Source organism: Paroedura picta, chromosome 16 (assembly GCF_049243985.1).
Source record: "Paroedura picta isolate Pp20150507F chromosome 16, Ppicta_v3.0, whole genome shotgun sequence".
Classification (NCBI taxonomy): domain Eukaryota; kingdom Metazoa; phylum Chordata; class Lepidosauria; order Squamata; family Gekkonidae; genus Paroedura; species Paroedura picta.
The window spans coordinates 9,238,634-9,264,096 of record NC_135384.1 but is presented as its reverse complement, the minus strand read 5'-3'; the positions used below and the strand labels follow the sequence as shown (position 1 = coordinate 9,264,096).

At 51.8% G+C, this 25,463-nt stretch overlaps 2 protein-coding genes across 8 annotated transcripts; both read right to left on the bottom strand.

Moving 5' to 3' along the window:
* Positions 1–376: 376 nt before the first annotated feature.
* LAT (linker for activation of T cells) lies at positions 377–16,216 on the bottom strand. 6 transcript variants are annotated; one of them, XM_077313985.1, is made up of 14 exons: positions 16,086–16,216; positions 8,154–8,342; positions 8,001–8,028; positions 5,794–5,846; positions 4,927–4,969; positions 4,621–4,677; positions 3,550–3,611; positions 3,285–3,311; positions 2,995–3,043; positions 2,007–2,065; positions 1,491–1,553; positions 1,002–1,055; positions 802–876; positions 377–697 (listed from the first exon to the last, which is right to left on the bottom strand). In XM_077313985.1, exons 1-13 carry the CDS (start codon positions 16,141–16,143, stop codon positions 803–805), a joined length of 816 nt encoding a protein of 271 aa, XP_077170100.1. In that variant the 5' UTR covers positions 16,144–16,216; the 3' UTR covers positions 377–697; position 802. The 6 variants fall into 6 exon arrangements, with proteins under 6 accessions (XP_077170100.1, XP_077170101.1, XP_077170104.1 ...); XM_077313986.1 differs by having other exon boundaries at positions 802–873; XM_077313989.1 differs by lacking the exon at positions 16,086–16,216 and adding an exon at positions 12,906–13,236.
* Positions 16,108–25,220, bottom strand: SPNS1 (SPNS lysolipid transporter 1, lysophospholipid). Of its 2 annotated transcripts, none has more exons than XM_077313984.1 (13): positions 25,087–25,220; positions 24,346–24,582; positions 24,059–24,124; positions 23,777–23,913; positions 23,243–23,394; positions 22,922–22,988; positions 21,722–21,864; positions 21,392–21,547; positions 20,319–20,508; positions 20,149–20,214; positions 18,515–18,613; positions 17,283–17,454; positions 16,108–16,385 (listed from the first exon to the last, which is right to left on the bottom strand). In XM_077313984.1, the coding sequence occupies exons 2-13, from the start codon at positions 24,560–24,562 to the stop codon at positions 16,291–16,293; spliced, it is 1,560 nt and encodes a 519-aa protein (XP_077170099.1). In that variant the 5' UTR covers positions 24,563–24,582; positions 25,087–25,220; the 3' UTR covers positions 16,108–16,290. The 2 variants fall into 2 exon arrangements, with proteins under 2 accessions (XP_077170099.1, XP_077170097.1); XM_077313982.1 differs by having other exon boundaries at positions 24,972–25,106.
* Between the last annotated feature and the right edge of the window lie 243 nt (positions 25,221–25,463).

Genomic DNA, 25,463 nt, shown 5'->3' with positions numbered 1-25,463 from the left:
TCTGACCCTTGGGGTGAGGTCCTCTAGCGTTTTCATGGCAGACTCAATACGGGGTGGTTTGCCAGTGCCTTCCCCAGTCATTACCGTTTACCCCCCAGCAAGCTGGGTACTCATTTGACCGACCTCAGAAGGATGGAAGTCAACCTTGAGCCGGCTGCTGGGATTGAACTCCCACCCTCATGGGCAGAGCTTTCAGACTGCATGTCTGCTGCCTTACCACCCTGCGCCACAAGAGGCTCTACATTTAGCTAAAGCCAAAACCGAAGAGCAAGCCTTCAATGATCACTACGACTTACCCATCTGCCCCCCATGCAAACTGTGGCTCCTTATCTGTCCAACCAAGCCCCCATCCCCAAATCCTCGCTCAAAAAACAGGGACGATACAGCTCCTGGTTCTTTATTCACTTCTAAGAGAAACGTGATTCGGATGCCTTTCTGTGAGGAAGTCCCACCCCATTTTGACAGTCAAGCTTCGATGGGGAAGAGCCCGGACGGTTGGGGGAAATTCTCAGGATTGGTCAACCAAAGTGCAAAGAAGGACAATAAGTTACGGCAGCATTCGGGGTGACTGATTGGGGGGATGCGTGTGTGTGTGTGTGTGGGGGGGTCTCCTCAGGTGACCAAGATCATCTGCGATCCATCCCACACGGAGGCAACTGGAGTCACAAAAGAACCGCCTCGGAATTAACTTTCCAGCCTATTACGGGAAAAACAAAGAGAGTTAAGACTAGACATAGAATCCCCCTGTCTGTGGCCGATACAGTAAGCCCTCTCCAAGCCCGTTTCCTAGGGCCCACATACCTCAATCTCTAGGGCGGATGATGTTCTCATAGTCTGGTGTGTCTTCTTCACTTTCCAGGTCACTACTGCCAGCTTCTGGAAGAGAAGAAAACTGTCTAAGCCTTGGGGGGCTGGGGACCACTTTTAGCAGTGGTGCTTGATAAAGATGGACAGGATCGACCATTTCCCCCCCTTGTACTGAAGGTTTCCCTTTCGCTCACCGGCACAGAGGTCTACAATGATGGGGTCTGGTTCCAGCACGTTGACATATTCTCCTACAGCAGGAAGCAAAAGGAGAAAGAGTCACACGGAGGCCCATCGGCAATTCCTCGCCATCCCTGCAGAGCCAGTGTTTTTATAGTAAATAGCCAAAAGCTTGTGGACTCAGGAGAAATGCACATCCCCTGGCAGAGATTCGGTAGGCCAGGTGCCAAGTCACCTTGGAGGGCCAGAAAGAGGCTGGTGGGCGAGTCTAACCATTGCATGACCGCCATTTTGAAACCTGATAACGTTTTATAGTTTATATATATTCCTAAGGACTCATATCCAGCCGCATCCGAGATTAGATTTTTTAAAAGGCAAACCTGGGTTCTAATTGTAGCCAGCTAATTCTGCAGAGCAGGATTCTCTTGAAAACTCCCCCCCCTTCCCAATTTATTTCTAATGCGATCTTGATTGGTTCAGCCCTCCCCTTTCTCCCCTTTCCTCACCGAGTGAATGCTGTGAGGACGCTGTTGACTCTGGCATATTCTCATACTGATCCCCTAAGGAACCTGCAAGAGAAATCAGGGGTAGCAAGCTTAGGGCGAGGGAAGTTATTTACTTAAGGCATTTATCTCTCATCTTGCCCTTCTTCCATCTCGGTGCTCAAAGCTGAGTATAGAGCAGGGATTCCCATCCAGGGGTCTGCAGAAGCTCCAGAGGGGGTCTGTGGCCTTTCCCTTCCTGTCTTAATGGACTCAGCCACATGTTAGAAAAGTGGCATATAAAAAACAACTCTTCTTCTTCTTCCTTCTTCCTTCTTCTCCTTCTTCTCCTTCTCCTTCTCCTTCTTCTCCTTCTCCTTCTCCTTCTCCTTCTCCTTCTCCTTCTCCTTCTCCTTCTCCTTCTTCCTTCTTCCTTCTTCCTTCTTCTCCTTCTTCTCTTTCTTCAGTGGCCTCAATGTTAAGGGTCTGCTGAACTCAGCATCCCCTGAAGGATCAGGTGGCTACCTGGTGATAACTTACCTGTAGATGCACCATTCTCATTCTCCTTGTCCCCCACCGGAGCATCGGGCAGCACCTCACTGCAGTGGAGAAGAGAGCAGTTTACCGTTGCACCGAATGAAGAATCTGAGTAGTTGCCCCAATCCATACTGTCTACTGTAGCTAGCAGCAGCTCTTTAGAGTCAGGGGCTTACCCAAATCCACAAAGGGCCAGAGGTCAATTTGCAAAGCATGTGACAAAACCACTCTGAGAGAGGAAGTGGTCCTTAGACGGCATGATTAAGGGGTGGCCTGGATCTCACAGCTACAGCGTGTCGCAATGGCCACTTGCTTTGAGTTGGGACTAAATAAATCTGACAGGGCCATCAGTGGGCAAGAGATACAGGCCTCCCATTTACCTGTGCGGGGTAAGAAGTTCTCCACCACAGACCCAACTTCCCAGCCCCGAGGAACTGAGGAGCAGGAGGGAAGAACGGCTTCCACACAGCGACACTCAAAAGTATTTACTGCTCTCAGAGTCAGCTTGATGTAGTGGAGTGCGGATTTCTAATCTGGCAAGCCGGGTTCGATTCTGCACATGCAGCCAGCTGGGTGACCTTGGGCTCGCCAGGGCAATGATAAAGCTGCTCTGACCAAGCAGTGGTATCAGGGCTCTCTCAGCCTCACTCACCCCACAGGGTGTCTGTTGTGGGGAGAGGAAAGGGAAGGCGACTGTAAGCCGCTTTGAGCCTCCTTTGGGTACAGAAAAGCATCCTGTTAATGCAGGTGGTGATGTGACTTCCGGTACGGAAACTAACTCTTCTTCTAAATGGGTCCTGAAAGTTCAGCAATCCCAGCTGTGTTCCTCCCATCAGCTTCTGGTACACCTTCCAGAAGCATCTGGTTGGCCGTCACGGGAAACAGGCCTAGATGTATTGTTGCTCAGACCCAGCACAGCTTTATATGCTCTCATTCCCTTTCAGCTATGCTCCTATTAACACACACACACACACACACACACCATGCTTACATGTATCCCGGGAAGTAGTTTTCGTCTTCGTCAGTAGCACAATGTTGCTCTGGAGGCAGGAAAAATCAGGAAGCATGATCAGCCACACCTTCCACGGGTTCAAGAGAACTCAGACGGAAATGCCAAGGACAACCTTTAGACCCAGACGAGAGGAAAGCCCCACAAACCAGCCCGACAAATGCAGCCGAGATTAAAAAAAAGACATCTCAAGCAAGTGAGCCAAGCCGCATGCCCTAGAATGAGGGAAGGTGGTGGTGGGGGGGGGGGCTACAATCCTGGCTGTTACTCACCCTCGTTCACGTAACTGGGAATACTTTCTAAGAAAGGAGCAAAAGAAAGGGAAGTCAGCGACTGAACCTTCCAAACATCCTCTGCTTCCCCAGCCTGAACCCCTTGCCTTCCTTCTTCCCTCTGGTTCAAACCGGGTGTTCATTTATTCTGAAAGGCAGCTGGATCCCCAGTTCTGTGGGGTGCGCTTGCTCATCTCCTTGTCCCATCCTATGTAGGATACATATAAGAGCCTCCCCGCCCACCGCCACCTCCCTTGTGACTCACCGTTATCCTCGTTGTCTGTGTCGAATGGAGCAGGGGGTCTGGGAGGGTCCTGTTGAGGGCATCTGCAGAGAGCAAGGGGAACACTGCCTAAAGCGACGGGGTGACGTCCCTCTCCGGCACAGGAGCCCAAAGGAGCACAAAGGTATCCCCTATCGGGGTCCGTGGGAGCTCCAGAGGGGTTCGGTCGCCTTTCTGTTCCTGCCTGAACAGATCCGGCCACAACCTGGGGAACTGGCCACGCCAACTGCCCCCCCCCCCATCCTGAGCATGAGTGAGTTCTCCCATGGTTTCTGTGCCTTGGGGGGGGGGGCAGAGCCTGCATGCCTACTCCCATCTTAAACCACCTCCTGTCTCCCCATTCCCCAGTTCTCCTCGAGCCTGGCTGTTAATGCAAGTGGTGATGTGACTTCCGGTGATGTCACTTCTGGGGGCGTGGCCGGGAGGCGTGGCCAGCTGACATCATTTCCGAGGCTCCTCGAAGCCTGAAAAAATTATTTTCAGTCCGCGGGTTGGAAGAGGCTGTTCTGTGTGTTCACAAAGTCCTCCTGTGAACGGCTTCGTTGTAAGAAGCATGTTAAGACGCTACAAGTCGGGATGATCTTAGCTGTGGGGTATCTGGGGCGGTTGCCCTGGACCCCACACTGAGTGCGTCCTCAATGCCTGGTGCCCTATCCCCCACAGAGTGGGGAAGAAGCAGCGGGACACTGTGCGCGTGCCCACGTATGGACAGGGGCTTGTGGAACACATGGATGGCTTGGTTGCCATCTCCTAAAGGGGTTTGTGCCCACAGTAGATGGGCAGTGTGCACAAATGCCCGCCTGCCCCAGAGGGGCTTCGGGAGGGGCTGACTCATAGGGCTGGCTTGAGCTTAGGGTAGGGACGTCAGCCTCCAGCTGGGACCTGGGGATCCCTTGGAATTACAGCTCATCTCCAGGAAACAGAGATCAGTTCCCCTGGAGGACATGTAGACTACAGAGCATTATGCCCTATCAAAGTCCCTCCTTCCCCCCTCAACCCAGCCCCCTGCATGCTCCACCCCCCACCCTCCCAAATCTTCAAGTTTTTCCCAACCCAGAGCTGGCAGTCCTAGCGTAGGGAGGTCCAAGTGGGTAGCGGGTGGCAGTAGTTCTGCATGATTGAAAAAGAGAGAAAATAAAAAAGATACAGCAATTGAACTCTCCCAGGATTCAGGCACATTCCCAGAGAAAAAATCTACCTGGCCACCAAATTGAACCTCTCTGTCCAAAGGCAACGGGCCGCTAACTAAAGGGCAAAAATATTTGCTCACTCAACAAGCTTGCCCATCCAAGCGGAGATATTCGGAAGAGGGCCAAAGAGACACAGCAAACAACTCACAAACATTCAAAGGTTGCTCACCTTGGCAAGATCGGCTGCCGTTGGGCAGGGGCCCAAGGTGACGCTGTAAGGCCGGTGGAAACAAGAACAGAGTCTGTTACTGGTGAGGCTTGGTGGAACCCCAGTTACCCATCCTCACCACTTCCCAAACCCAAGAGAGAACAGCAAAACGAATGAGCTAGAGGGACATTGATTCTTCCCGTACATCATGGGCTGGGAGTTGCGGCTGGGGCTCCAGCGTAGACGCTGAAGGTTCCCAGGTTCAATTTTTGACATATCATCTTGTGGCTCAGAGTGGTAAGGCAGCAGACATGCAGTCTGAAAGCTCTGCCCATGAGGCTGGGAGTTCGATCCAAGCAGCCGGCTCAAGGTTGACTCAGCCTTCCATCCTTCCGAGATCGGTAAAATGAGTACCCAGCTTGCTGGGGGGTAAACGGTGATGACTGGGGAAGGCACTGGCAAACCACCCCGTATTGAGTCTGCCATGAAAACGCTAGAGGGCATCACCCCAAGGGACAGGCATGACCCGGTGCTTGCCCTTTTTACTGAATAATGACCTCCAGCATCAAGAATTGGCCTTATCTCTACTACAGCCCTGAAGGGCTACGTGAATCAGTGGTGTGATCCTGCATAAGCCAGCTTCTTATGTCCATTTGGAGGGCATCGCTCTAAACTAGTTTTATCTTTAAAAGCTGGAAACTCATTTAAAACAAGGTTGGGGGGGGCATATTCCCGGCTTAATTTGTTGTTTCTATGAAGGGATACTGCTAGATTGGTAAAGACAGCCATATATAGCCATCCCGAGTGGGCGAAAAGACAAAATTAGATATTGGCTGCAGAATTAAGCTTCTTCGACTCGAAACAGGATACCACAGATGTGTTACTCACACGGATTCGGCCGCAGCACCCTGAAATTCTCGAGCTGGCCAGAAGAGTGGGGCCTGCGGGGACAACAATGAGCTCATTTCTGACTCTTATTAATGAATGAATGAATGAATTAATTATCGTGATTATATACCGCCACTCCCGGAATACTGGCTCGTGGCAGTTTACATGCAAAAATAAAAACCCCATACGTGTAAAAATCAAGTAAAACATTCTAACAATAAAAATTCTAATCCGGTTTATCAAGGAAAAGAAATAATTTGAATTCCCAAGATCTGATGACGTCCACTGAGTCTAGATCTCATAACAGCGCTGCCGGCATCGATCGTATAAATGACAGAGGAGTGTCAAAACACTGTCAAGAACAGAGGGGGAGCAGCAATTTGAGGGGGGCAGGCCGTAACAGACCCCACAGCCCTGCCTTTTCATAGCTTTGGCTAGGTCAGAGAAATCCCCTCCTTTAAACATTTGTTATAGCCTGACACCACCTAAAACAAAACAATCATTTTAAACAGTATCTTTCATCCCCACCAACCACCTTTCTCTCATGTCAAAAACAGAGGCGAACGAAGCCAAGGACGTCTTGCAAATCTTTTCAGATTGGGGCTCTACATCCAGATGATGAGGAAAACTGGTTCCCGTATCTCAATGAATGGGGCAGTTGAGACTTTAGAGAGCCTCATTTTCTGGGTCTTTCTCCAAAGAAGCAGCCGATGAGATAAAATAGTCCTGGGAACAGGACCTCCCTTCTCCTCCTCTTGAAGCCTCTTCAGAAACCATGCAGCCAGCCACGCAAACCCAACACACCCTCCTGAGGTCCCTTCCTCACACAAGTTAGGTCACCTGTTTTATTTGTGGCTTGGTCACTTTGGTTTTGAAGAGGTCTCAGGAAGCAAGGAACAACGTTTTTTTCTGCCTCAGGGCAGGAGCAGCCATGAAAGGAGAGGCCAAAGAACATATACAGGAGACTGAGGCATAGCTGCTCAAAATCTGCTGCCAATGCCTGATTTAGCCATGACTGGTGTGGAGATGGTCTATCTTAGTTTGACTACACACCGATGACCAGGGAAGAAAGAAGGGAGTCCGGGATGGAGTTCTTTGTCAGATCCTCTTAACTCTTCCAGTCACGCAGATTGTGTTCGGCTTTGGCTGTTGGAACCACCTGCCCACGCCTGACACAACACAGCCAGATGACCCAGGTTTGGAAATTACAGCCCAGGGCAGCTTCACACAACTGTTGTTTACTCAGGAACAGAACAATGTCCATCTGGGTCCTCTCAGAAAGAACTCTCCCAAAGCATAGAACTGAATCAGAGCCAGGAGGGGACCTCAGAGCATCAATAAACAATGGAGAATCCACAGGAGCCGTTCAGGATTCAACCTGCCCTGACCACGTTTGAGTTCTCCCACCAAAAGCAGATGTCTGTCTTCCTTGATCGTACCTCCTTTTTGGAAGTGTATCTGTGTTGGAAATGGGATGGTGGCCTAGCTGATGATCAAGGATTGCCACCCTCCAGGTAGGCGTTGGCATTCTCCCCAAATTGCAACTGATCTCCAAATTGCATAGGTAATTTCCCCCAAGGGGGTGGGAAGGTAGCTTCCAAAGGTGGTTTCTATGGCATCATATTTCTGCTCCTTCTCGTCCCCAGCTGTGACCTCCCCCAGGTTCTGTCCCCAAATCTCCAGAAATTCCCCAATCTGGAATTAATAACTCTACTTGGGATGCAGTTTGCATGCCTTTACAACTTGTACAAAACAGGAAATTTGGGGGAGGTGCACCAGCCTCCAGGGGGGACCCAGCTCATCTCCAGGTGACAGAGATCAGCTCCCCTGGAGAAAATGGTCGCTTAGAACAGGGGTAGTCAACCTGTGGTCCTCCAGATGTCCATGGACTACAATTCCCATGAGGCCCTGCCAGCTGTAGTCTATGGACATCTGGAGGACCACAGGCTGACTACCCCTGGCTTAGAAGATGGCGTTATATCCCACTGGAGTCCCTCCCCTTCACAAGCCGCACCCTCTGCAGGCTCCACCCTCAACATCTCCGGGTTTTCCCAACTCTGATCCAGCAACCCTAGTGGAGAGATGCTGTACTTCCTCTGCCCCTCAAAGGCTCACTAGTTCGGCTCTCCATCCTCATCCTCTTAGACCACCATTTCCCAAGCCTGACCAGTTGCCACTTCCCACCGCCACAAGACAGTCGTACTCACTTATATTGGTAATCATCAATAGGTAGCGCTGTTGAGAGAGAAAAACCAACGATATTAGAAGTCCACAAAAATTTGTCGAGAGGGGAGGATGGAGAAAGCCGTCAACCAGGCAGGCTCTCCCTGAGAAAAGGGGGTCAGAGAAAAGGACTTAACTGTCTGATTCGGGGTCCCGGCAGCCGATGCAGACCACAAGTAGAACCACCAGCGTTGGGACGGTCAAGGTCAACAACCAGACCAGGAAGCTGGCATCCGTCTGAAAGGTATCCATGCCAGCCGGGTAGGAAGAGATCCCCGGCTGTAGGGCAGCATTGAACAGGCTAGCTGCGCCAAACCAGAAGAGTCCTGTAGGGAAGAGCCAAATTTTGAGCTCTGTGCTTTTTTAAAAAGGAAAACCGCTCCCCCACCTTTGTCGTACAAAGTTCCAATGACCTTATGGGAGTTACCGAAACCCGGAAATCCGCCGTTTTGACTAAAATTTGTGATCTCAGCGTCACCTTTCCCTCATGCCGATCAAACCCGTGAGGTTTTACGTTTGCAGCATTTTCGGTTTCCTCTCGCTCACGCTCTTCCCGTTAAAAGGACACCGTTTTGCGGGTGACTTTTATTTAAAGGCAATGTTTAGGAGCGTGCCCTTCTCCTCCCCAAAACTGAGGTCTAAGACGGCCATGACAATGATAGAACAAAACCTCTGAAAAAAACCAAACCACAGACAGAGCTAATGTAATCCAAAAGTTCAAATCTCAAAAGGAGACAACAGCAGGGGCATTTGCATCCATTGCACGCGGATAATGGAAAAAGGAACAGACGAATCAGGAGTGAAAAAGTAGTGAAATTAAAACACTCTAACAACACAGCAAACACAACTGGCTCCTTCACAAACACCAATTGTTTCATGCCTTATTTGGAAGTCAGAGTGATTCGAAGCAAAGAAACATGGGCTGGAAATGAAAGAGGGTCGAGATATGGTCCAGGCTCATGGTAATTGTAGTCCATGGACATCTGGAGAGACACAGCTTGGACCCTCCTGGCCTAGGCCTTCCGTACTGTTGCTTGGCAGTCCCTCCTCTTGACAAGATACTGGGTGGGAAGGAGGAATACAAATGTTGTTCTCACCACTGTGAGAAGACACATCTTATCTTTGGTGTCCTAATCTGAAGCTCTGCCAGCATCCAAACAAGAAGTTCCTCCATGTGACAGGGATATTTGGAGAAAGGTGGTCCTTCGAGCTATCTGCAGGTTGTGTGGCTCAGCCTTCCGTATAAGGTAGATCAGTTCGATCTATTGCATCTCCAGTCACCACTTATGGCTGTGAAAGTTGGACAGTATGGAAATCGGACAAGAAGAGAGTTGATTTGTTTGAACTCTGGTGCTGGAGAAGGCCTCGGCGGGTTCCATGGGCAGCAAAAGTTCCAAACAAGGAAAAATAGAGCGTATGAAGCCTGATCTATCCCTGGAAGGGAAAATCACGAAACTCTGGCTCACTGACTTTGGCCATATCATGCGATCCGACTCAACGGAGAGAGCAATTCTGCTAGGACTGGTCAATGGAAAAAGGAAACCAGGATGGCAAAGAATGGGGTGATTAGATGCAATTAAATTGGACACCGGCCAGAGCATTATGCAATTAAAAGAAGTGGAGCAAGATCAAAAATTGGGCCATAGGATCGCCATGAGTCAGACTAATATCAAAGTTAATAGAATTCCAGGAAACCCTTTTTGCACTCCTGTCCTGGAGCCCCTGCATCTTGCAGGGGAGTTCTGGGAAGTGCCCACAAGGGGTAGGAGGCTACGTATTCCAACATGATGCAGAATATGTATTTTATATGCTGTGCATCGCGACTTATTTCTTTAGACTATTTCTAGGCTGCCTCTTCAGGGCTGCCCGAGGGGGTTTATAATTAAAAAGCAGAGAATTAAAAGAAAGCCCAAGTCATTAAAAACAAGCCATCGGCCGGGAAACCTGTCCACAAAACAGAAGCGGACCATTTAAAGGCTGATAGGGTAAAGCCCCTCATTTAAAGCCCCGGATGAACAAACCCGTCAATGCAGGGAGCCAGTGAGGTCTGCTGGGCCTCGCCCCTGGCCTGCCTGAATTGAGAATGTTCCTCGGCATTCTCTGTCTCCAAGAGGTCTTTCAAAGAAAGTCGTCCGCCATTTTAGGTCACAAAAGGATCCTCAGTTTGGGCAACGATGGCACAGTCTACCTTATGTGTCCAAAAGACACCCCCCCACACACACACCCCCAAGCTCCAGCCATGGCCCCTTCGACCAGAATTTTAAGTAGCAGGGGAAAGGCCTGGGAATTGTGTTGCTGATCAGACAACACAATGCTTTCCTGAGGCTCAGGCACCTTCATGTGAACCAGAGAAGGAACAAAGGGAGGAGCAGTTGTTCCTCCTGAAATAGTCTAAAATTCATCATGTGGAGGATGGTGCTTTAGGATGCTTAGGGCTGATCCTGCGTAGAGCAGGGGGTTGGACTAGATGGCCTGAATGGCCCCTTCCAAGATTCTATGATTCAGTAGCTTCATAGCTAACCTTTTGCAACACAAAAGAATCTCCGTGTACCTGGAAGGTTTGTCAAAAGCTGCATTTCGACAAAGGGCCCCTCCAACGGCAAAAGTTTGGGGAGAGGCCACGTTTTTGGGTTGGATCCTTGGTGTACTTTTAAATTGATGTACTTTTCCGAGAAGTCCACGCAAGGATCTTCTCATCATCTGCGTTTCAGATCAGAACGGATGGCTTCGGACTTTCCATACAAGAGATTGTGCCGGTTGATTCTAGCAGCTGCACACCTCAAGGAGAACAAGGCAAGATTACCCTGTTCCCCAGGGAAGGTTGTCCTCCTGCGGTTGTCCACCAACCACAAGACAACACCTGTAGTTTTATTGAGACAGCCAAGCGAATGAACATTTCTTGTGAGCTAGTGACTTTTGTTGACCAGGTGAGTCCCTAGATTCCTCCCCAAGTTGAAAAGGCAAGGCCAAATGCTATTCTAATCCAGAGAGCCAGTCACAGTCCTGTTAGAGCTGTTCTCACAGCAGTTCCTTCAGAGCTCTCTCAGCCTTACCTGCCTTACACGGTGCCTTTTGTGGGGAGAGGAAGGGAAGGTGATTGGAAGCCACTAGGGGACCCCTTTGGCTGGTGAAAAGCGGGATATAAATGGCAACGCTGCTTCTTCTTCTTTGTCTATACAACGACACCCTGTTGAAATTGCCTGGTTGGGCATGAGCCAGGGGTAGTCAAACTGCGCCCCTCCAGATGTCCATGGACTACAATTCCCATGGACTACTTGCGTTTGCTGGCAGGGGCTCCTGGGAACTGTAGTCCATGGACATCTGGAGGGCCGCAGTTTGACTCTCCCTGGCAACAAAGGATGTCTAGGTAAGACCTGGGATAGTCCACCTAAACAGCCACCAGATTTATCCCAGATGTATCAGCCCTGATCTAAATCGTGCAAGCCCATCTTGTCACTTCTTGGAAGCTAAGCAGGGCTGGCCCTGTAGCTGGATGGGAGACCACCAGGGAAGGCCACGGTTGGGACACAGAGCCATGCAGTTGTAAAAGCCCTCTGAATCTCTCTTACCTCGAGATCCCTATACGTTGGCTGCAAATCGATGGCGCTGTTCCACCACCGTGCCATGAAACATCGCCCGTTAACACCAAGGTTCTCGGGCCCTCCTTCCGTCCCCCCTCCCCAGGCCTGTGGGAACAGGAGTGACTCACTCCAGCAGCAGTGGCCCACAGCCGGATCTGGGCGCCTGCGAGCACAGCGGGGCTCTTGTGTTGTGGGTAGTGTGGGAGGGAATTTGCAGCTGGTGTCGCAGAGCCTGCTTGGGGTGGGGGTGAGGCCGTGGGCCACCCAGAGACAGACTCCCAGGTCTGCTTAAGAGGCAAAGAAAAGGAACGGGACGGCCAGAGGGCCCCGATGACCATCTCCGCAGCTCCGTGCGACACACAGAAACTCTCAACTTCCCCTCCGGCTTGATTGGCGCCCTGGCAACAGACCAACACAACCGCAAGCCACAGGTTTTGTTAGAGGGTGGAAACCTGCTTGAAGGATGGACCAGAACGAATGGGATGAAATTAATTCTAAAGAAATTCCGTCTCAACATTCGGAAGAAGTTCCTGACAGTTAGAGTGGTTCCTCAGCGGAACAGGCTTCCTCGGGAGGTGGTGGGTTCTCCATCTTTGGGCATTTTTAAACCGAGGCTGGATAGCCATCTGACGGAGAGGCTGATTCTGTGAAGGCTCAAGGGGGTGGCAGATGACAGTGGATGAACGATAGGGTTGGGAGCGTCCTGCATAGTGCAGGGGGTTGGACTAGATGACCCAGGAGGTCCCTTCCAACTCTATGATTCTAGGAGCACAAAGGAAAACTGAGGAGCAGGAACACGCAATAGCCCAGGTCAAAATTTGAGGACGTTCGCGACAGCCGCCACCCCGCTCCTGTTCAGTCTTTGCATGTCCCGTCTCCCCCCCCCCAGTCATTCTTACCCTCCTCCTCTGAACCAAGTCAGCTTGAGGAGATCTGTATCAGAGCACAAGAGGCAGCGATAACAACACAGGAAAGAGATGCTATCGATCAGGGCAGCGGGGAAGTGCCGAGAAAAGCTGTTCGCAGGCAACAGAGGAGGAAAGAAGAGACAGAGACTTTGCCCCCTTTGTTGGACTCAGTCTTCTCGACCTTGCCCCCCTATAACGCCCCCCTCCTTAGCCGTTTGCTCCGCAGCCATCCCCTTTCTCCTGCTCTGATCTGCCCCACAAGTCCTGCCTTCGGGACCCCACAGTCCTCCTCCCAAGGGTCCAGGGCCACAGCCTGCCAACCTAGGAGATGGCAATGCTCGGGGACCGGACTAACGCCCTCGCCGGTCCTCTTCCCCACCCTGTCCGCCGCGCAACTCACATCTGGGGAGGGTGCTCCGAATTCCACGCCGGGATGAGGTCTCCTCTGCTGCGGCGCCGATGCTAATGCCGCCGCCGTTCGGATTGCTCAGGCAGGAAGGAAATGCCACGGCCGCCAGCAGGAAGCCACAGGGCAGGTGCACTCGAGCGACACAGAGGACGGGGGAAGCTGACAAACTCCATGGCATTCAGAAGACCTCAGGCGCTTGGGGAGCAATAACGGGGAATCTTCCGCCCCTCCCAGGTTTCTTTGGACTTTGCGCGGGTCTCTGAAGGACCCCATCCCTGTGCTAGAGCCCACCGACTGCATGCCAAGCTCCAGGGGCTTCTCCTGTCGGAGGAGTCCCCTCCCAGGGTCACACCACATGTGCAAAGAGGTTGATGGACCCCCTCCACTTTAATATCCCCTTGGAATGGCATGCTAGGGTGTTCGTATCCGGCCAGGTTTAAGACGCTGGTACTTGCCTTCGGGGTCATACGCGGCCAGGGTCCTGCATACCTCAAGGACCATCTGCTCACCTATACTCCCTGAAGAATGAGACACTATACCTGTTCCAACAACCTGGTGACCCCTGGACCCAAAGAGGCCCGCCTTGTTTTAACCAGAGCCAGAGTGGTCTGCAAACCAGAGCTCTTCTACCAGGCTTCCACATGAGGCCAGCGATACGGACCTCCCTACAACCTGGTCCCTTTGACACCCTGCATGTCCCTAATAGCTGCTCTTATTCCCCTTTTGTCTATGTCAGGCTTCCTCAACCAGGGGTTTGTGAAACCCTGGGGTTTCTTGATGAACCTGGAAGGGTGATATATGGTCGTTTTGACCTACCCCCTTCTCCCCAAAAATGGCCAGTGATAGGCCTTGGAGTGTGTAGGAAGGGGAGGGGAGGGGACCCAGGTGGGCATCTACACAGCTCTGCTTCCCAACCATGTTCTGTACGATTGTGCCACTTCTGGTGGTTCTCAAGGCCCAAAGAAGATTTCAGGGGTTTCTCAAGAGTAAAAAAGTTGAGAAAAGCTGGTACACTGCCCTGAGATGTCACAGTGAGGATTGGTAAAAGAGAGATATATATATAGAGAGATGGAGCTTCAGGGCAAGCTGGCCATGCATTTTGTCTCTCTCTCACCCAGCTGGTGAGATGAAAAGACAACTTGTGCTCACGTCAGCGAGTAAAAAAATAAAATTACAGCCTATAATATTTTCAGATCTATTTGCTAGCCTGGTTTCCTCCACAGGCAGATCCGACCAGAAAAGATCAAACCAGGGCTCAGCTTTTCAATAATATCGCTTTTCACCGTCCCGTTCTCTCCTTTGACCAGTCAGCTGGAGTGGCCGGCAGAGACCCAGCGATGGGCTCCAAGGATTCTGGGGCAGGCCCTGGTGTCTGTTACAAGTGGCCGGTTCTGAGAAGGCCTACAACAGTTCCCGCTTGCCAGTGATCATTAAAAGGCCTGGGAAAAGCAAAGACAGACAGACAGACAGGAAGAACGTTCAATACTTGGAAAAATTCTCTTTTCCAGAAGATCCAGACACGGACTAGCTGTGCTCCGCTCTCTGCCAAGCTACTTTTGAAACAGGACGGAACGCAGAGGTTTATCTGTGGCCAGACACAGACGTGAGCCCTGCGGATCTCTTTATTCGGTCAGTAAAATCAACTAGTAAAGCTTGCCCTAGACTGGATCGTTTCAGGCTGCAGGGAAATGCTCCCCTTTCGACGCTCCTCCTGATCTCTCCCCGCCGGCCGGAGGACAGCATGTCAGGAGAAGCGTGCATGGGAACATGACAGCGGAGAGCTCCGCCTCCCCTTCACTAGTTTTCCTGCTTCTAATGCGCGGTCTAAACCCCCCACCCCCCGAAGTGGTACAGTCCAGGAAGAGCTTTTAATTACTTGATAATGTTGACTGTATTCATTGGCCCTCTGAGCAACAGAACTCATGAGCCTCTTGGGCATGCTGAGCCGCTGCCCCCCCTCCCCACACACATGCCCCTGCCTTCTAGCAGGACTGCTCACCACATGCGAACTCACACGCCGCTTCAAGGCAGAAGCTGACTCACAGAGTCGCAGACACATTGACAAATCGTTTGTCACGCTCTGGCCTTGAGCGGAGGGTGTAAGGGGCACTGCACACCGCCCCACAGATCCCTTCTAGGCCCCGTCCAAACCGAAAAAGGGGAACAAACGTGGGTCCATCGCAATGCCCGCCCCAGCTCTGACGCTGCACCCAAGACTGGCAGGGCAGCTCGTCCAGATTCTACACGGAACAAGAAAAAATGTTCTGATCCGCATGGATTTCTTCAGTTCGAGTGAGAGCTTGCTTATATTGTGCCCTCTCTTGCCTCTGCAACTCGAGGAGAGAGGAGCTACAGAAATACAGAAGCTGACTACGGGAATTCTGCTTATCGTTAATTGATCGGAAAAACATCTATGCTGCCCCTCCAGGAATCGGCCCTGTTCCGCCCCTGCCAGCTCCTAAGAATTCAGCTAGTACGCTTTCAAGTGTTTTTTTTTCTATCACGAGAAAGACGAGAAAGACAGACAAAACAATCCAGAGGAGCAGCAGATCCTGACCTCCACGCCTAATGCTGAAAATCGCACCAGTAAAGCAAACTGCGGGTTACGATTCGCAGCCCAAATCATGCAGCACCCTGAAAAGAAGAGCTGGTTTTTCATACTACTTTTCACGACCCAAAAGAGCCCCACAACGGCTTACAAACATGTTTCCCTTCCTCTCTCCACCGCAGACTCTCTGTGAGTGGGAGGAGCTGAGAAAGCTCCGAGAGAACTGCTCTGTGAGAACAGCCCCGAAAGAGCTGTGACTGGCCCAAGGTCACCCAGCTGGCTGCATGTGGAGGAGGAGAGGGGAACCAAACCCAGTTCTCCAGAGGGTGACAGCTGAGCAGAATCCTCCAGCGGACAAATGACGCTCATAACCCGATCCACAGGACTCCAGCTTGGCTCAAATCTTTCTAACTGTTGACCATTAGCCAAAAGCTTTCAAATGCCTCCCTGAGGTCAAAACCAAGCAAGAGAACCACCGTTTCCCTCTGTCCTGTACCCGAAAGGGCGTCTAGACGTCTAGACTTCAATGTTCTTTTTTGAGGGGGGCAGAGAGGGCAAATGAAAATGCAACAAGCAGAGAATCCACTGCGTTCCTCCCCCCCCCCCCCCCCAATTCCACCCACCTGAAAAATACAGACACGGGAATCTGGATAAAGTTTGTGCTTTATAAAAATCCCGCATACATCCCAAAGCAGCTGCCACGAGACCACCCGCCTGGGTCCGTTCGGAAAGGCCCCCTGTCCAGCTCCCCGGATCCACTGAGCGCAGGGGGGGCACCAGTCCACGCTCCTTCCCAAGACCGGAGGAGAGGGGGGTAGGGGACGGCCTTCATATGAGGACGCTGGAAACGGGGACTTTCGTCGATCGGCCTTGCTGAGGAACCACGATGCGGTCTTCGCCTCCCGATGGCTCGTTTAGCTGGCCTGCGGGGGATAAGAGGGAAGCGTCAGGGTTTGAGCTGTCTATGAAGCCCATCAGCAGAGGCGGGTTCACTGGTTTCATCTCCCGGCCGGCTTGCCATCGTACATGGCTTTGAGCCTGCAGAGGGTTCTGCCTTGGCTGGCCACATGCAACTGTCACAAGCGAGCTCTGTACAACAGGTGTGCGCACATGTCAGAACTTCAAAAAAAAAAAAATCAAGCTAGGGCCCTGGGTGGTAGCTTTGTTGTCAGTAGATTTTGATCCAGTAATAACCCAATCTGTTGCAAACTACCTGACAAGAGGGGTCTCCTTAAAATGCCGGTAGGATGAGTTTTGGCCTGCTGTCCATGTGAGAACTGTGGGCGTCCACTTATGATATTTTATTATGGAATGTGTTTTTATTTTATTCTTATATTTCTATACTGCCCCCCCCCCCTTGTGGCTCAGGGCGGTTTACACAGAACATAACATCGGGGTACGACTTTTAGATTTTTCAGTGTTAGGTGTACTTTTATTGTTCTGCATTCTCCTCGGACATGTGACAGACAAGCCCGAGACACCTCTTCTGCCTGCATTCACCCGCCCTGTTTCAGGGTTGACTCAGCCTTCCATCCTTCCGAGGTCGGTCAAATGAGTACCCAGCTTGCTGGGGGGTAAACGGTAATGACTGGGGAAGGCACTGGCAAACCACCCCGTATTGAGTCTGCCATGAAAACGCTGGAGGGCGTCACCCCAAGGGTCAGACATGACCCGGTGCTTGCACAGGGGATACCTTTATTGCAGACCAATTATAATTTTGAGGTGACTATTATGGTCCCCTCCCTCCCCTTTCTCAGAGACACTGTCTAAGTCGCCTATAAACAAGTCTGAAACTGGGGGGGCGGGAGGGGGTTTGTTACCTTGTACGTATAGCTCAGTGCGTTTCCGGTCTGTCTCGATGAAGCAGGCTGTGGCCAAGAAGAATCCCCCGCCAATCACTCCCACAAAAGCACAGGCCATCAGCGCATACTCCAGGCTCCGGAACTGAGACAGGAACGACGGGGGGCGGTTGTGCTGGATCCGGTCGCTGATCTAGGGGCGGGGCAGGGCAGGCATGAGAGAGAAGACAGATCAGTCAACAATTAGAGAGGTAACCACGGAAACACAGTCCCTCCGGATGGAAGAACACCTGGGGGCGGTCAGGGACAAGAAATGCCACTTAGCTGGTCACCCGAGGCAAGAAGGAATTGCCTACAGGGAAGGGGATCAGTGGCAAGGCCTGTCTCTACCGCTCTCCCTTTCATTCTGCTTCTGGAGAAAACTGCATCTAAGAATCCTTACAGGCAGGGAAGGAAAAAAAATGCAGCAGAGGCCCCCACAAATAGGGATGTCAATCCTCAGGTGAGACCTGGGGATCCCCGGTTTTAGAGCTCATCTCCAGGTGACAGAGATCAGTTCCCCTGGAGGAAAGGGCTGCTTTGGAGGGTGGAGTCTATAGCGTTATACTCCACTGAGGCCCCTCCCTGCCCCAAATGCCGCCCACTCCTGGCTCCACCCCCAAAGTCCCCAGGTATTTCCCAACCCAAAGCTGGCAACCCTCTGCACAAGATGGGACACGTTCTAATTTGACAACACAGCACCTGGGCCTCATCAAATTGCATGCTAATCCTAGCTGTATCATCCCAGATCTAAAAAAACATGCCACTGTACTGACTCTGCAAAATATTCCTGTATTGGGGGGGGGGGGAGGCAACCTGTGGCTCTATCCATGGGTGTTATGCATCCTTTCCACTGAATCCCTGTCAGGATCCATGCAGCCACATTTTGAACCATTTGGCATTTCCTGAGCAGTCTCAAGGGCAGCCCTGCGTACAGCGAATTACAGAAGTCTAGTCTAGAGGCGATTGTTGCGGGGATCATTCTGATAAATATCAAGGCAGCAAGGATGGCCAAGACTGCGGGTCTCCAGACTACAATACCCATGAGCCCCTGCCAGCACATGGGAATTGTAGTCCATGGACATCTGGAGAGCCAGTTTGGCCAGCCCCCTATATAGTTTGAAGGGAATCTTGAGATGTGGCCGCCCAGGAAAGGGGAGTTATTCGGTTCAACCGACCGGGTGGGGAAGACGAAACCCGCTCCCGGCCCCTACCATGCCAATAAGCGCAGGGCTCCCGGCGTCGCCCAGGAGGTGGGAGAGCAGGATCTGAAAGGCTTCGGCGGTGGATCTACGGGTGGGGATGACGACATACTGGGGAGAGAAGACAGGTGATTAACTGACGCCCCCTGCTGGAGAAAACGTGGCACTGAGCTCTTTCGCAGTCTTGCGGTAGAAGAATTATCGTGACAAACTTCAGAAAACCAGCGGCAATCCGCCTCGCTCGCTCCCAAGGGAGAAAAAAAGAATGTGACCTAGGACAAAAGGGTCTCAGGTTACACCTTTCACATTTGACGGACAGCTCCGATGGGCTGGACATATTGGGCTTATTCGCTATGCCCCGCGCAACTGTCCCATCTCGTGGTGCTTCTCTGTGCTTGAACCACCGCACACCATGTCCCGCTTTTTTATTTGGCGTTCAAGTTTTTAAAGCTTGGCTGTGAGCATCTCTACCAACTGCTAACGCAGGATTTAAGTGCTTGGGTTTAAAAAAAAAAAAAACCTGTTCAAAGGAGACTGATCTTTCTCCCCTTTTCACAATACGAGAATTTGCGAGCACTCAATGCAAACCCATGAGGCTCAGAACAATATTTCTTCACCTGGAATTCACAGCCATAAGAAGTGGGGGCGGCTACAAGCCTAGACAGGTTCAAGAGGGGACAGGATAAACCCACGGAGCAGAGGTCCATCTGTGGCTATCAGCCACAAGGTATCGATGGAATGCTATCTCTGGGGCAATGATTCTCTGTATTCTTGGTGCTTGGGGGGTGGGGGACGGGACAGTGGGAGGACTTCTGAGTTCTGGACTCACTAGTGGGCTTCCTGATAGCACCTGGATTTTGCCCACTGTGCGAGGGGATAGGCTATAGGCCTGATCCAACATGGCTTCTTTTATGTTATTAGGATATATGATATATATGGCATGATATTACTGTCTGAGGAAGAGTGCCTGCACTCGAAAGCTCACGCCCTGAATAATCTTTGTTGGTCTTAAAGGTCCTACTGGACTCTGATTTTTATTATGATATAGAACGGCGTTACTGTTCTACGGCACGTGTGTATGGGGGGAGAACAGCGATTTGCATCAGATCCAGCCGTGACAGCGCAATTTTGGCTCCTGGCACAAAAACATGCGCAGAACAAGAAAGATATTCTCCAGCCGTTAAAGGCACCTGGACGGGAAACAGAGGGTTGAAATGTTTAAAAGAAGAGTCGGTTTTTTTGCCCTTCTTTACACTACACAAACAGGTCTCAAAGCGGCTGACAAACACCCTTCCCTTCCTCTCTCCACCACAAACATGCCGTGAGGTTGGTGGGGCTGAGAGAGCTCTGAGAGAACTGTGACCGTCCCAAGGTCACCCGGCTGGCTGCATGTGAAGGAAGAGTCGGGAATCAAACCCGGTTTCCATGTTAGAGGCTGCCGCCCTTGACCACTACAATACTCTAGTTCTCTTAAACTATGAGACATGAAGAAGCCCTTCCTTTAGAGGGGAGAGAACGTCGTCAACAGTAGGGGAGAGGAGGTAAGAGAAGAGGTTTACTATTGGAGATAAGAGGTCGAAAAGGATGACTGTAGCAAACTACAGGGCTCCATTCCCGCCGCCCCTTCCCTTTTTCCGGACTCTCACCAGAAGCATGTCGGCAACAATGGCCCAGTTGAGGGAAAGGAGGGTCTCGCCGATGAAGATGAAAACCTATTGGGCGTGAAGAGGAGAAACATGACATCAGCCCCGTTCAGAGCCCAGCTCAGGGCCATACTGCAAGGCCCGGGGAAGCTCGAGAGGCGAAGCGAACTTACATAAGTGGCGACGATGCTCCCTTGTGCGCATACCACGGCCAGGAAGAGGAAGGGGGCGGAGCCCAGCAGGCCAGCTGCACAGACCAGGGGGTCGGCCCGGGGGTTCCTGCGCTGCAAGCGCCGGGAGATCTCCACCCCGCTGCCGACGCCCAGCACGCCAGTGATGCAAGTGATGATTCCGAAGATGAGGCTGCAAAAGACGGCGATACCAGCACTCCTAGAGGCTGAGAAGCAGTATTACCCCTGCGCTGAAGACAGGGAAGGGCAGGACAGAGAGATGAACACACCGCCCCCTAGTGGATTGCATCGGGCATTGGACTATGATGGTTTCCTTTGAATGGAATTCTGTAGCTTCAAATGAAATCACAGTCATTAATACGTTAACGAGGTAAGGTTTTTATAGAATAAGGTTGTGGGGCAAGATGGGACGACATTGTAGGCTTTGACTCCTGGCACCCTGTTTCAAGAAAAGTCTATGGACCTGTGTGGTCCAAGTGATAATTCCAAGGTAGGGTTTTTTAAAATAGTAATGGCAAAGTATTAAGACGGGTAATATTTTGAATTTGCTAAGGTAGTGGCAAAACACATGTTATATACCGCTATATTTTACAGTGGAATATTTTCTGGAATCATTTGCTTTGAATTATAAGAACAAAAGGTAGGCCATCGTGGTATATATTAATTAAGAGAAGAATTATTCATTTATTGTACATTAAGCATTTTCTAAAGCTTTGTATGTATTTTGATTTACAGAGGAACTGCGGAAGATGTTTCGGCTGGAAACGGGTAATAAGTTTCCAGGGCTGGTTTTGGCTCTGATTTGAAGATTTAATAAATTTGTATATTTATTTCCCATCGTCAGCTTGATTATATTTGTCCCAGGGTAGAGAGCGTGCTTGGCCAGGCAGTGGAGTCAAAACGGGTGGCTCTGGCGTTTTGGGCAGAGCTCCTTATGGGCGACGTTGACTCCGGAAAGTGGCAGACAATCACCCCTAAGTCAGAAGTTCTTCAAGAGGGACCTGAGCTAGGCACCGTGGGGGCAGGGGCCTCCCCTCCCCCTCCCGCTAACTCACCTGTCAGATGTGCTGCAGACCTCGCCTGAGGAACAGGGCGGAAGGCTTCCGTTGGCCAGGCGGGAGCGGTACAGGAATGCAGGGGCCCACAGTGCGAGGGAACCCGTGACGAAGGCCACGGCAGTGAAGCCCAGAGAGGACAGCACAAAGCTCCGGCTGGCAGACAAGGAGAAAGGGAGTCTAAATCTGAAAAACCTACTGGCAATACGGGACCAAGAGGGGGACGTTCTTCCATATCCACTTAGAAAAGGAAAGAGGCGGGAGGGGAAGGGAAAGGGGGCTCCTGCCTATGTAATGCCGGTGGGTTCCACCCCCTCCCGCCTGACTCACTTGCTGCTGAGGGCCCGCAGGTCAGTGATCCACGAAGTGTATTGCAGGGGAACTTCGGAGTGCGTCTCCACAGCGCCCCGAGGCGGCTCGCGCACCACGAACACCAGCAGCAGCACAGCCAGGAGGCCTAAGCCGGGCGTCACCTGAAAGGGGAGAGCACAGAAGAACAGCTCTCAGTTCAGGCACTCAAAGAGAGGGCAAAGGAAGCCCCATGGGCTGGGGGGAGGGGTGGAAAGTGTGGCCACTGTGTGAAAAAAGGGATCCTGAAAACGGTACATAAAAATATATATATTCATGGAGATCAATGTTGACACTACGATTTCTCCCCCCCCCCCCCCCCGTTCGGGTTCAAGGATTTAGTCCTCACTTTTAAAGCTCTAAACTGGGCTTTCGCTGGCAGGGGTTTGTGCAACCCTCGGATTTCTTCGTGGCCCTGGAAGGGTTTCCTGAATATGTTATGTTATACCTCCCTCCCCGAAGGCTCAGGGTGAGAGTTAGTTAAGTTTTTATATCTTTTTAAAATTTGTTCTTCATCTATCGAGTGATGTGACCATATATGGTCAAGCTGACCTCCCCCCCTCCCCAAATGGCCAAGAATGGGCCTGAAATGGGTGGGGCCCTGGGTGGACATGTGCTCAGCGATGCTTCCCAACCATATTCTGCACCATTGCGCCACTTCTGGGGATTCTCAAAGCCGGAAGGATATTTCAGGGGTTTCTCAATAGTGAAAAATGTTGAGAAAGGCTGTGTTAAACAGTCTGGGACCATCATATCTACAGGACTGCTTCTTTCACCATGTCTCCCAGAGAGCATTAGGATCTCCAAAGAGATCAGATTAGCACTGGTGGGGGCTCCCCCCCCTATATGGAAGAAGTTGGAGCGGGACGCGGCAAGGGGCGGGCTGGCCCTCCTGGCTGTTCGTTGGCTGCTCCTGGCTGTTCCAGCCAATCATGGACAGGACAGCGTCCCTGACTGGTGGGTAGGCTATGAGTCACAGCTCTAACCCTCTTACCCTTTTATTAAGAGGAACAGATGATAGAAGAGCGAACAATGAGCTTAACTCTTGTTTTAATATCTACGATTTAATACACTTACTTTAAATCTCTCTTTTGATTCTGTTTTTATCCTACTGCCATGTCACCTGCCCTGAGTCTCACGGGATCGGGTGGAAATAAACGTAGCTAGAATAACGGTGCTTACCCGCAGGGCCCAATGCCAGTCGCCCGCCAGTGTTTTAACCTGCGACGCCACAATGTAGCCCAGACCACTGTGGGGAAGGAAGAGGGGACAGTCAGAGCCTCTCCTCCCAAGCTGGCCGGCCAACCTCTACACGAGACGAAGACCCGCTTGGCTTCCGTCACTGATTTAACTGACTCTAGGAATTATCGAAGTGCACAACGAGCCGTTCTGGCAGAAAAAGAGTTTCTCATTGACAGCAAAGCGGTATCGTGACTGATAGTAAGCAAGCATTAAGAGGCAGTGTTCCCAATTGGCCACTGACAGACACATAAGTGTTCCCACCTGCCTACTGGGATGGCAAAATAGAAGATGCTGAGCATGCGGGACCGCCGGTCGCCCACGAAGAGGTCGGCAATGATGGTGGGGGCTATGGTGGAGTAGCTGGCCTCCCCGACACCCACCAGGCCTCGTGTAAGCAGCAGCAAACCAAAGTACTGAAACAGGAAACAGACAAGAAACGTCAGCTGTTCTGCACAATGAGTCCATCATTTAAAGCAGTGGCCAAACTGTGGCTCTCTCTGTGGACTACAATTCCCATGAGCCCCAGGGGAGGCCCATGGACCTCTGGGGAGCCACAGATTGGCCACCCCTGCCTTTAAGAGTCCTGTGAGTTTTTAGATTTTAGACAAACTGCCACAAGAATGCCTCAGAGGACACCAGTACCAGATCCCTTCTCCACCTCATGAGCCCAGAGGTTTAATGGGGAGAGGCTAGGAAAGAAAATGAACACATCCAAATGAAATGTCCCAGAGATCCAGAGTCTTCTTATTTATACAAAACTCTTCCCACCCCTTCCTCCTCCACCCACCACCATACCTCTCGAGGGATGAAGCTGCTCCCCAGAGTCACACCTGACCAGAAGGTGATCCCGATACACATCAGGTACTTGCGATTATAGCGATCCCCCAGATAACCGAAAATCGGTGCCAGTACCATGTAGCTACAAATAAAAACTGCCGAGAGAGAAGGCTGGTTAGAAGAACATAGAACATCCAGCAGCTCTCATTCAGGTCCTGCTCCAGGAGCGCTGTCCCTACTGAACACATACAGGGTAAGGAAGACAACCCACAACTCAAGCCCTTCCCCCCTGTCCTTTACCTGTCTGTATGAGTCCTGATTTGCTGTCACCAATCTTAAAAAACTTCTCAATGTCAGGGAGAACACCTGATCCAAAGCAAGAGGACAGCACTTCAGATTCAGGTAACACAGCAAAACCAAAGCTCACATCCACAACTCTCTTTTAAAAAATAAAGTTAGGGAAGAATTTAAGGGGCCAGGCCCTCATGATGCTGCAAGCTGGACCCCACACCCATGCCCCCTTGCCACATCATACAGGCACGCACCAAAATCCCTGCTTTCTAAGCCTGTCCCTAAAATATCCTCACCAGCCACAGTGAAGCGGTCCATATAGTTCAGCAGGTTGACAAAGCAGAGAACCCCGACGATGCGGACAGCATGCCCAGAGCCGATCCCCGTAATGGTCTGCACGTCTGCCTCCTCTTCCCTCTCCTGCTTAGCCTGCAGCCTCTCCTCGTCTTCTGTGTCATCAGGCTGGCTGAGGATGGGAGCCGTATCGGCGTAGGGCAGCCATGGGGATGCCATGGCGGGGGACAGGGAGGGCCCTGCGGGGAGGGACACAAACAAGAGAGTTCAGCACAGGGATGCCACCCTCCAGGCAGGACCTGGGGATCTCCTGGAATTATAGCTCACGGCCAGGCGACAGAGGGTGGACTCCCTACTGTTGTACCCCACGGAGGTCCCTCCCTCCTAAAACAAGGGACACTAGTAGAGGGATGCCATCCTCCAGGCGGGAGCTGGGGATCTCCCAGTCTTACAGTTCACCTCCAGGCGACAAAGGTCAGTTCCCCTGGAGGGAAAATGGCTGCTCTGGAGGGAAGACCCCTTAGCGTGGTGCCCCACTGAGGTCCCAGGCCCCCAATTCTCATTTTAAGAGTAGAATCACCCAGGAAGTGACGACACCCCCACGCACCCCCACCCATGGCCCACTTACACTCGGCCTTCCGCCCCCCAGAAACGGGCCCAGCCGGCCTCCCCTCCTCAATAAGGGCAGCGGCCGGGTGACATCACGTGATATTTTCCCCCTGACGGCTCTTGCGTCACATGACCTCTTCTGTTTCCGTCGCCGTCGCGGCTCGGCGACGCGGGTTGCCGTGGCGACGACGGGCCACCCACTCTCCCCACTCCGTTCCTCCTGTCAATGTCTTCGAGCGACCAATGGGCGCTGCCCTTTCATCAGGGACCGGCGGCGAGGAGGCCGGAGCCAATCCCCTCCCGCATTTCTTGGCTCCTCCTTCGCCTTGGCGGAACCGCAATCATAGACTGTGCTTCGGCGTGGGCCCGTTGCCATGGTTACCCTTCCGGGAAATGGCGGCCGGCATGGGGCATGCAGGGCCGTTTCTCCTGGTTTTCAGCCCAGCCTGTTGCTGGCCACATTAAAGACGCGCACGCTGAATAGAGCGAGAGCCCCGCGTGGGTTACTGTT